Source organism: Branchiostoma floridae, chromosome 14 (genome assembly GCF_000003815.2).
Source record: "Branchiostoma floridae strain S238N-H82 chromosome 14, Bfl_VNyyK, whole genome shotgun sequence".
NCBI lineage: Eukaryota > Metazoa > Chordata > Leptocardii > Amphioxiformes > Branchiostomatidae > Branchiostoma > Branchiostoma floridae.
The window spans coordinates 3,629,616-3,641,161 of record NC_049992.1 but is presented as its reverse complement, the minus strand read 5'-3'; the positions used below and the strand labels follow the sequence as shown (position 1 = coordinate 3,641,161).

General features: G+C 40.8%; 2 protein-coding genes across 2 annotated transcripts; one reads left to right on the top strand and one right to left on the bottom strand.

Moving 5' to 3' along the window:
- Window positions 1–516: 516 nt before the first annotated feature.
- Window positions 517–4,466, bottom strand: LOC118430976 (transmembrane protein 222-like). Its single transcript, XM_035842010.1, has 6 exons — window positions 4,256–4,466; window positions 3,539–3,623; window positions 2,713–2,744; window positions 2,408–2,501; window positions 1,831–1,961; window positions 517–1,418 (listed from the first exon to the last, which is right to left on the bottom strand). The coding sequence occupies exons 1-6, from the start codon at window positions 4,420–4,422 to the stop codon at window positions 1,340–1,342; spliced, it is 588 nt and encodes a 195-aa protein (XP_035697903.1). The 5' UTR covers window positions 4,423–4,466; the 3' UTR covers window positions 517–1,339.
- Window positions 4,467–6,347: 1,881 nt separating this feature from the next.
- LOC118430914 (transcription factor 19-like) lies at window positions 6,348–11,150 on the top strand. The gene is made up of 7 exons (XM_035841944.1): window positions 6,348–6,569; window positions 6,901–7,023; window positions 7,818–7,987; window positions 8,520–8,623; window positions 8,972–9,271; window positions 9,718–9,842; window positions 10,301–11,150. The coding sequence occupies exons 1-7, from the start codon at window positions 6,348–6,350 to the stop codon at window positions 10,403–10,405; spliced, it is 1,149 nt and encodes a 382-aa protein (XP_035697837.1). The 3' UTR covers window positions 10,406–11,150.
- Window positions 11,151–11,546: the final 396 nt, after the last annotated feature.

The following is an 11,546-nucleotide window of genomic DNA, read 5'->3' as shown; positions in this document are numbered from 1 at the left end:
CCTAGCTAGTCCACCCGCAAAATTTGCCCCAGAAAAGGCAGGAAATGGTGAAAGGGTCCAGATTTTAAACTTTCCCAAACCTCCCTTGCGACGGCTCGCGCCTAAAGCGCTGGACATGGTGAAAATGTATTGGGGGAGCGTCGGCGTTGACACGGACCAAGCATCCCCTTCCTTTTCTTTGTTCTATTCCTGGTGAAAGGCATATCCCTCTTACCATGTCTTTTACCGGGAATAGAAGAAAGAACAGTGTTCTTTGAAACAAAGAACCGTGTCATCGTGTAGGCTTATGAGAATTTTAGTGAAAGGGTCCGTCGTCACGGTAGGCGGTCTGTGATGTCACGCAAATGTTCAACATGAACTCCACTCGGCAAAGCCAGGCAGAACACCGGACGTGACAACATGCTCACAAATCTATCACCAATATTTTGCCCCCACAAAAGAAATTTGCTGCCGCCGCCTCTGAATGTTACTGTTTTGTTGCAGTCTTGCTCATATTTAAAAATCGAAAAGGCAAACTTTCAGATGTCAGATAGCATTTTAATACATTTTAGTACAGAAAGTAGCTTATCTCATTCCAAGATTTCTATACAAATGACAGAAGAACAAACACCCCACCTCCTTTAATAAAAAACCAATTTACCTGCAGCCATTTATTGCCATATTCATTAGAAACTTACACTTCATTCATTTCACAAGATATTACACATTTCTTCAAACAAAAGACACATGCATGCACTGTCACTGATATATACATTTCATTATTTTACAATGTACACAAAAACACAACCAGATCTACATTTAATTTTGGAAATATCATCAGATTTAAAAGGTTCTTCTTTAGTAGTATCCATTTTGAAGACAGTAAAATTCTAATCTATCCTAGGATGTACAGTTTCACATGTCATATTCCTCCTATTTTACACATGTATTCCTGATATCCTTATTTTCTGTTATAACATAACTCCATTGATAATGCTTGTCTGAATGTACAGTCACTACAATTAATGTACTTATCTCCAAGCAGATCCTGTGGTAACATAAGATAGTATCAAAAGCTGCCAGAGAAGTGGAGCCAGCCTATGAGTGTGTTTGGCTACCATGGCAAATGTTCATCTCTTGGCTGACTACACTCCTTGGCCAGTTTGGTACTATCTCATGCCATTGTAGGATCTGCTTGGAGATTAGCCATGTACACTCCCTGAAATGGTGTGCACCAGGGTACCAGGAGACTTTCACCTCAGACTCTGTTTTCCTGTTGACCTCCCATTGCAGAAATATTCTTTCTAACCCAAGGCCAAGCTAATTAACCTAGTGTGACGTAAACTGGACGGTGACTTGTTCAGAGCAGCAGCGCGAGAGCAACGGCGCCTCCCCCCAGGATAAGGAACGGCAGCCACGTCTTGAGGAAGGCGCAGACACTGGAAGAAGGAACAGAGACGTTAAAGAATCAATGTCGATGAGAAGAAATCAATATTCATCACTAGCTATATTACACTGATGCAATGTGTCATCAACTTCATCACTTTACAGTTGATAGCATACTCAACTCACTTCTACCTTTGATTTGAAATTTGAAAATTCTCCAAAATCCAACTTGTGATATGTAGGAAGACTTCTAGTGAAAATATTAGAAAAAAATTAAAACAAGCACACAATGATCAAAATGACATACAGGGATAGGCCCAAAACAAACCTCTGTACATTGGTACCTGAATAGCTTGTGTGTTAAGCAGGAGAGAAGATATACCAGCCATACAAGTACAAATACAGAAGCCGGTGTGTTACGCTGATGAGCAGTTACAATGACTATATACATACAGGTGTAGTTACCTGACATATTTCCCATATATAAGCATGAGGAAGCACAGTTTGACCATGTTCCATGACGTGCTTCTGTCGTACTGCATTGTGTTGAGCGCCAGCGCGACGTGCGAGTGGCAGTTATCACAGAACAGGTTGTGCTGTGAAAAAATAAACAAATAAATAAACAAATGGAAACCTTATTGTGACAAGTACGCACATTACATAGTACATATTAGATTGTTGCCACATGCAGATAAACAAACTCAGATACAAGTTGTGACACAAGTTAACAAATAAATAAAGAAACCCTAGTGATAAAATTGTGGTTAACCAGTACACACATCCTTTTGAGTTTACCTCAGAACTGACAACTTATGGTAATACTGAAGCACCCTCAGGGTTCTAGCTAGTGCAAATCTCACTGTGGAAGGACCAAGACCCCCCTTCCACACCAATCTCCTGATTAGTCGCTTTGCTACCATGCCATTCCCACTACGCTAAAATGAAATTCTGGCTAGAACCCTGACCCTATACTTACTAGTGTGCATATGACTCGATGAGTTTAAAGAATATTGAAATGATATTCAAAACAGACAATACTGACCATGTGATGTTTGTATTCTTCTGAAGCATCCCCCACTGCTGTATCCCAACCTCTTGTTCCTCCCTTTGCTTTAGATGGCTTCAGGGTCCAGTATCTGTGGAAGGAGGACAACATTATTGGACAGGTACAATAGCAAGTAAAATCCAAATTCCTATACAGCCAAAAATTCTGCTCTGCTCTAGTCTACTCAACATTTTGATAATAAGTTTATTGCAGATTCGGGACACGTTAAAAGGACTAATTATTCCTATAAAGCCAAACTTTGTCAACATGCTACAAGCAGACAAAAGACTTCTAGGACTCACTTTGTAGGCCTTCCAAATGCCATGTGGTCCTCCTGCATGGAGATAAGATGAGAATATTTAACTTTAAGATTAAGGTATTTCGATTGGCTAAATTGGCATTTTGACCTTCCACTGTTTTCTTATTAATGAATTAAGAAAGAATGGAGCCGTAACAAATATTGATAGATGGGCATGAAAGAATTCTAAATCTGATTTTTGGGGGGCCAAATTGATGACGTCATCATTTTTATTGCCCCTAATATTATTTTTTTCTATGACAAAATACAGCACTTTAGTACATACCACTGTAATGAAACTTCGTTTTTCGTTGCAAAATGATAAAAGCTACAAACGCACTTTTGCGCAAATCGATATCTACTAATGATCTGTAGTAATTAGAAAATGTTTGTTTTCATCTAATTAAAAAAAATTAATTCTTAATAACTACAGATCATTAGTAGATATCAGTTTGCGCAAAAGTGAGTTTGTAGCCTTCATCATTATGCACATGAAAAACATAGTTTTATTGCAGTGGTATGTACAAAGGTGCTGTATTTTGTCATACAAAAAAATGATATTGGGGGCAATAAAACCTGATGACGTCATCAATTTGGCCCCCAGAAAATCAGATTTAGAATTTTTTCATGCCCACCTATCAATATTCGTTACGGCTTAATTCTTTCTTAATTCATTAATGAGAGAACAATCGAAGGTCAAAATGCCAATTTAACCAATCGAAATACCTTAAATCAAAGCTTTACAGTATGAAAGCATGATAGCGGATAAAAAGATATATATGTACAAACACACAAACAATGAAAATTAAACATATCCAGGTGTTACTTACAGACACATAGTACGGCCCTGCGAAGTCTCTGATGACCCCGGATGACATGGCGATGCCCATGTGACCGATGAAGGGGAGCATCCACCTGGGTTTACAGAAAGCAAGAGACAACATTTTACAACCTTTATTAAGTACAGCAATATTAAAAAAACAATGCTATTGATATCAGACAGTTAATTGAAAGATAGATTTTTTCACATCTCAACTCAGAATCCAGATGTAGATACTGCATTAGTATTGCTGCCCATATCATTATAATATGATACATGTTTATCTTTCATGTTCTTCATTAGTACATATACATGTGAAGGGTAGGACAACATTTTATTTACATCCCCATGTAATCATAATGTCCTTGGTATATAATGCACTAAATCTCATCAGAGTGAGGGCTCCAAGTACAGCACCTTATTTAGTGTACCTGTAACTGTGTGTAACGTTATACATGTAGGAAGGTTGTATGAGTGATAATGTTATTAATTATGTAAATATCATGATAAAATTCATAATTCCTAACCTCTGGACCCTCCTCGTCTGGCTGATGGTCTCTTGTTATCGGATGAAGTATAAGTAAGCTTCATATCCAGTTCCACCCTCTCCTTCATCATCATAATTCATATGACAAGTTCTTCTTACTAATCTTAGCTACAGACAGAGAGACTCAGAGAAGCTGAAGCTCAAATAATTTATCACAACAACAACACCAGCCAAACTCACGATAGCAGCGGAATGGGTGTCCAGACGATGGCGTACGGGTAGCGGCAGCGCTTGTGGTCCACCTTCTCCCCGAGAATCGCCAGTTCAGGGTCATCTGAAGCCATTTCTCCGTGCGGTTTGCAACTTTCCTGGTTCTGAGGTTCGACTTCGACTTCTACCGTAGCCATTTGCTATATAGACTAGTCCATGTCATGGTAGGGGGATGTAGACTTTTCCAAAAATAAGCATGAAATCCATTCAAAATTACCTTACATTTGAAGCACATAGAATAAAGATAAATTTTGCTGTCTAAATATAAAGATTATTCCTAAGATTGGAGATTATAGACAGAATATTAACACGTTGAAATAGTGTACTAAATTATTAAGTCGACTATTCCAAATTAGGTCAAAGGTTGTTTTTAATTTATGCAAGTCCGACGCGCCATTTTTCAAAGCTTCTGTGCTGCAGTTTGATATAGAAACTACCTTTTCTGTCGTGATTGGCGGGAAGCTTGCGGTGTTTATCGCCAGCCTGGTTGTTAAGGAACCATGGAAGCTACAGAAGGAACAGTTTACCGCCTCAGACGGGTGGGGAAGGCAGCAAGTCGGCCGGATGTTCGGGACGTGTTTCGGTCAGTCCTCAGCTTCTCATGTCTGTTTGTGATGCTGACTCAGCAAGCATATAATTTGCTGAGAAAGGCCTTTGCTCACGTTTTATTATTTATCTTACTGCATTACTGCACCCAGCCAGGACCACTACTCTCCAAGCAGAGGTTAGGCTCCAGCTGTTTTTTAACGTTTTGTTGTTGTTGTTGTTGTTGTTGTCCTCGTTTAACGTCTATTATTTCGCTAGACGTGGTCTCTTGGTGCTGAGTAACAAATGGTTCGCTTTTGAGTCAATAGTCTCTCTTGGTATTTAACTCTTGGTTCCTTGTGCTTGAGAGTTGCTGGAGGAGTTTCTAGGAGAGTACGTCGAAACGGTGTGTACTCTCAATGTACTGGGAGAAGGCCATGTACATCTGTTTGTTGATTCCTTCTGAAAGGTCTTCTCTCATTCCAGCTAGCGTGGTGATGTCCGTGTCTCTGCTGTCTTCTGCTGTGTTGTATGTCTCATATATATTCTCCACTTCTAGCAGCATATGTTGTCTTTCCTTTTCATAGCGAGGGCAGTGGTACAGGAAGTGGTTGGTGGTCTCCACAGCACCGCAGTTAGTGCAGCTAGGTGAGATTTCAGGGTTCATCCAGTTTTGATAGGAGTTGAGTCTGGTGTGGCCACTCACTAGCTGGTTGATGATGACTTGTGTGCTTCTTCTTCCAAGTGTTTGTCCCTTCTTCTTCATGTTGGTGGCTATCTTCTGCATGTGTTCACTTCTTGTGTTCAGCTTGGTCCTTCTGTTCCATCTCTCGTGTGCTTGTGCTTCAATGTGTTTCATGGCTTGCTGTTTTGTCCAAGATGTGTAGTTCTGGCAGTTTCTTGCTTCCTCTGCTGCCAGCTTAGCTTCTTTGTCTGCAATTTCATTTCCAGGAATTCCCATGTGTCCCGGGCACCAGGTGATCTGTATGGTGTAGCCTTTAGATTTGAGTGTGCTGAGTTTGCTTCTGAGTGTGTTTTTTTTTTAGTCGTTTTTATCGGGTTTTCTATTTTTTTTAATATATCTTGCTGTGTCAAAACCTGGCTGGCGTACTTGAAAGAAAAATGACAAAATAGAAAGCCCGATAAAAACGACTAAAAAACGTTAAAAAAAAACAGCCGGAGCCTACCCTCTGCATGGAGAGTAGGACCACTACTTTATGTCCATTGCTTCCGAAAGACAAATGCAAAACCCCCTTGTCCGAGCTGAGCCAACCATGGGACCTGGAATGCCCACAGATGCCTGGAGTTGCACCCAGATGGCCAAGCAGCGGGGTTGATCTAACCGCTAGGCCACAGAGACATGCATTATGTTAGAAAAATTTCAGTATTTACTTTTGGCCCACCTTCAAAAGAGCCTTGTTGAACAGATAATTTGTTGCAACACGAAAACAGAGAAATAAAGCTACATATGCATGATCATGGACGTGTGTGGTGTCTTGCTGCTCAAGACATTTCATAAAATAAATGATGTTTTAAAATGCTTTCCCTCCTCAGTCTTCCGTCCACCCCCAGTACCCCCACATATCTCCAGATCGGGAGGAACCCAGCGGAGGCTGACGTGTTCATCGACTCTAAGGTCCACCCTGCGCTCATCTCACGCAGACACGCAGAGATCCGCGTGTCGCCTGACGGGCGCGGGAACGTGACGTATGATATAACAGACAGGAGCGTCAATGGGACTTACATTAATGATATCAGGGTAAAAAAATCGGCTTGTCATTTTGATTTATCACATTTATCAGATGTTAACTTTTTTCTTAATGAAAATATCTGTTGTTAATATTGTTAATTTCTTAATTTTTGTTCAAACAGCCCTCAAATGCAAGTCATGTACTGTTACAGACACATTTATGTTTAGGTAACAAAAATATACAATTTTCATGACGATTATACTTATTTGCTAAAAGGTAAGTAAATTTGTATTTAGGCAATCATTTTGGAATACTTTCTATCACTGCAATGTAAAAAGTAAAGTTTGAATATTAGAATGATGTTTTGTACAGAAGATGAACTCCCTATACCCCCCTCAGCTGCAGCCGAGGACCCCCCACAGACTGCAGGAAGGCGACACCATCACGTTTGGTCACCTGAAGGCCGGAACTGTCCAACCTGGGCAGCGGTCAGTACAGGCAGGGTCAGAGTTCAAGTTCAAGGTCAGGATGGTTTTCTATTGTCATCAGATTGTCTACGTAACATGATTTGGCTGGCTGTACTCAATGTCTACATGTATGCCTAGTGCAGGGTTCTCCCCAGAATTTTTTACTTTTTTTTTAGTATAGTGGAGGGGCTGGCAAAAATAACCCGCACCAACGCGCTGCACTTTCATGAAAATGGGTTCATTTTGCAATGACAGAGGGTGTCAAATACTACTACAAGTATAATATACTGTTGTTATTCCTTTGTTGTGAAGTGGCAAAACTACTATTGTTTTGATCATTGCTCATTAACAAGTTTTTGCAGACAATGCTGACTGGAAAAGTGATGCCACTTGGTACAAAAATCTGTGAATTGTCATTAATCTTAGCAAAACTAACAAAGAAAATAGGGAAGAAACACACTAAATTTGAAAAATAGTATAGTGGAGCTGGCTGAGAGTATAGTGGAGGGCCTCCCTTATTCCACTCTCTGGGGAGAACCCTGGCCTAGTGTGTGCCACATGAAATACTAGTACACTGTACTACCATTTAGTCCCCGACCCTCAGACATAAGGATGAGACTAGGTAGGTAGGTAGGTACTACCATTTTCAGTCACCATATTGTGTAACAATATGTGTGTCATAAGAAAACTGCATGCTTTGTGCTCTAAAGAAGGTGGATTATGATTGTGTTTGTGAGTGTAGCACTTCAGCATTATATCCAACACTTGTCATCATGTACTTTGTTCTAAATTGCATCTATTTTGACGATTGTGACTACTTGTAATATTTTTGCCTACTCTTTACTTTAGTTTGAGCAGTGTCCGAGACCAGCAGGTGATGTGGACACCAGAACTGACTCCGAGACGCCCACGACGTTGTCTCTCCCGGAGAAGTCGACAGAGCCAGGAGACGTTGGGAGGGGCAGACAACTCTTCCCCTCCGTACCAAGTCCTGATGTTCTACATGATATATCCAACTGGTGGGGAGAAGTTGATATTCATGGGGGATAAGTGTTAGCCCGGAGTCCAGTCTTGTTAGCTTTGTTCCGCTCCCGAAGGTCGCTACTTCGGGAGCGGAACAACACTGGACTCCAGGCTAGATAAGTGTAACAGTACAGAAAATCTCTGTGTAACCCTTTGGTGTAACATACCAGCATTTGCATCTGTATTTCTGGAATAATTGCTCTTCATATAGCTTCCATATCTGTATAACCCAACCTTTCGTATCTGTATAGCCAGTATAACCCCCCTTTGGCATAACACACCAGCTTGGCAGGCACATGTCATGGCAGTAGCTGGTTATATTACACTGAACAACCTTTGCATAGTAGATACAAGGACGTACAATGTACCTGCTCTTCTTGTTGGCAAGAAGTTCCAGTGTTCCACTGTATTTTAAATACCTCAGTCTGGAGTTGATAACTCTGATTCTTAAAGACATGAATGTTAGATTGCTTAAGACAGGAATGATGATGATGTTTGGTGACTAAATGATCACTTCCACCTCTCCAGGGTCCAGAAGTCCAAACTTGTCCACACAGGCCCAGCAGAGAAGGGAGGGCAGAAGGAGACTGGAACAGCGGCTAGCAGTTCTACTGGGCTGAGTCAGTTCAGTGGTAAGACTGATAACTGTATTTGTAACCTGTGTAGACCTGTATGATGACAATTTTGATGACCTGGCATATACAAATGTACATTCAACAGCCTGAAAAAGGTGTCCTCAAGCCATTACTTGTTCCTCAATGTTATCAGAAATGTTTCTTTAAGAATTGTAAATCAGAAATGTTTCTTTAAGAAGTGTAAATGCCATCGCCAGTATCATTATTCTATTGTCTTATTTTCCAACGTCCAGTGTATTGTATATCCTGGATCCCTTGGAAATCAGCATGTCAAATGCCAAAGGGTTTTCCTGGTACCTTCATGAGGAAGTTGATAGATAATAAATACATGTGCTGTTATTGCAGATGAAGACAACGACAGTGACTCTGAGATCTTCAGCATCGCCGCGACATTACAGATTCCCTCTGACAGTGACTCCGACTCTGACATTTTCTGCCCAACGGAAAAGCCCCCCACGTCAGGAGACAAGAGTTTGCCTAAAGTCAGAAGTGATTTCGAGTCTCCAAGAGCTGTTCCCATGGCAACAGTTGTTCCCATGGCAACAAATGTGGCTCGGTTGTCCCAAAGTCCTATTGTTAACATATCTGATAGCAAAGACTCATCAACTGTTGTTAACACCAAAAGAAAAAGAAGACCCCCTGCAGGTATGTATGGAATTGGGCATTTTCAACAAACTTGTTATAATGTAGTTGGTCAGCCCGAATGCTGAAATGGTTTTGGCCATGGATCTCATTATGCCCAACACAATTCTAAAGCTTACTTTGCAATAAGGCAATCACAGATATCAGATTTTACTCCCCCTTCTGAGTTAAGCTAAACATTAGGCAAAACGCATAATCTCCAAGCAGATCCTAAGGTAGCATAAGGAGTGTGTTTGCTCCAGTCTAGGCCGGCTTCACTCCTCTGGCAGCTTTTGATATTATCTTACCGTATGATCTGCTTGGAGATTAACAGGAACACACACATTCACATACACATATTCAGAAATTGCACACTATCTCAGATCAACTAGCCACAGAAACAGACCATACTTCATGTCCATGTAATTTAAGGATGCAACTAGAACATTTAGAACCTCTTCCCCTTGCAGGTAAAACTGTTGCAGCAGTGAAGAGAAGGAAACCTGTGAAGCGTAAGAGGTCAGGTGATCGTGAGGACTGGGGACCGTGTGACTCGTTCGACTGTAGCAGGCCGGAGGGCGACATGCTCAGCTGGGTAAGACAAACAATTGGTGTTCTAGCCAGCCGGAATTTTTTTTCCGTCCCCTAGGTTTTGAATGGAAATCTTATTGAAGATGAGACGGTCCAAAGGGGTCCGAGGGCATGCTCCCCTAGGAAAATTTTGAAATCTAAACCCTCTGAAATATTCCTTTATTTTGTGGCACATTTTGCTGGTAGACTCAGCTTTGTTAAGTCATTCTGTTTACATGCCGATTTTTGTCCATCACAGAGGACGGAATAGGCAATTTTTTTGTCTGTCCCCAGTGTCAAAATTCCGTCAAAGGATGGAAGGACGGATGCTGACTTGAACCCTGCAGACAGTGACCTATTTTTCGGTGCAGTGATTGACTCATTAACACAAACAATGATATGTTAGATGTAACTTGTACTGTTGTGTTAAGACACAATACTACACAGCGCCTTTCTCTGAACCAAACCTGCTGCCCCATACAGGTGCAGTGTGACCAGTGTGAGGCTTGGTACCATGTGGCGTGTGCTGGATGTGACTACGACACTGTCAGACAGGAAACTGCCGCCTTCAACTGTGGATGTTTGTGAATACGGAACAGATGTCTCATTGATTGGCTAGGATAGAGTTGAAACATGATTTTGTTAATGTAAATTGTACATAACTCATGCGTCTCACTGTACTATCAATAACACAATAATATCAAGTGGTATTGTCCTGAATGTAGTAACTTAAAGGGATACATTCCATCCACATCCATCCATTACATGTTTGAATGTATGTATATAGCAAAGTGGAGTAAGAGTACACACATAATGGCAGTGCATTTCAACATCTTTGAAATTATTTTCAGGGCTAATCATTTTTTTTTTGCCCAAAGATAGTACACGGAGTCAGTGTCTAGAAAAGTTGTAGAGACTGTAAAGAAAGCCATTTAAGATTTAGTGGATATGTTGTAAATAAGAAAAGCATGAAGGGACGTGAACACTCAGGCAAACATTCAGTTAGCCCATTACTGTATTCTAAGAATTGCTTCCTGTTTAAGTCCTGCCCAGATGCTCAAGGTCATGATGACCTTGGGTCTTACATCACAGTTAGGCCATGGCAGCTCTGCCCTTTGACCTGACGGTATTTTGTTGTGGAGTTATTTTCCTTCCGGAAACAGCCATGGTTGTTATGTTTTGCTGATGAATTGGTTACCTTTGGTACAGTAACCTTTATCTATTGAAGTTCGTATGTAATAGCAAACCACTCTACATGGGAAAGTACAACTTGTTTTGGCCATTTTTTGTCTTAAGTCTTGTTTTTTTTTACTTAAGGTGTATCAAAAAAATACATGTACATGAACATTAGCACCCTTGTTGGATGAACTTTTCCCTACTAATATCTGCTTGGAGAATAAACACTCCTGTATATACAGTAAATATATGACTGATGGCCTTTATTAGCTGAAATGGTCCCCCCGATACATCTGCTTGGAGAATAGACCAAACCCCATACTTGCATGGTACATATCGGTAAATATAGTAAAAGTTGTGTCTGTGTCATCGATATCGTCTGCACAGTACTCAACATTACTGCACTCTCACCCACCCTGATGTGTTGCCTTATGCCTTTAGATGTCCCAACATCTGCTTGGAGAATAGACTGCACCATACTTGCATAGTGCATGTTTACGATAAATATAGTAACAGTTGTGACCTGTGACACTGTGACATCAATATCCTCTGC

Coding starts and splice junctions, on each gene's coding strand:
- LOC118430976 (XM_035842010.1), bottom strand. CDS start 4,422: ATGGCTACGGTAGAAGTCGAAGTCGAACCTCAGAACCAGGAAAGTTGC. Junction 2,745..3,538: donor CAGGGCCGTACTATGTGTCT/GTAAGTAACACC, acceptor ATCTCCATGCAG/GAGGACCACATGGCATTTGG. Junction 2,502..2,712: donor GCATTTGGAAGGCCTACAAA/GTGAGTCCTAGA, acceptor CTCCTTCCACAG/ATACTGGACCCTGAAGCCAT.
- LOC118430914 (XM_035841944.1), top strand. CDS start 6,348: ATGCTTTCCCTCCTCAGTCTTCCGTCCACCCCCAGTACCCCCACATAT. Junction 7,024..7,817: donor GGTCAGAGTTCAAGTTCAAG/GTCAGGATGGTT, acceptor TCTTTACTTTAG/TTTGAGCAGTGTCCGAGACC. Junction 9,843..10,300: donor AGGGCGACATGCTCAGCTGG/GTAAGACAAACA, acceptor TGCCCCATACAG/GTGCAGTGTGACCAGTGTGA.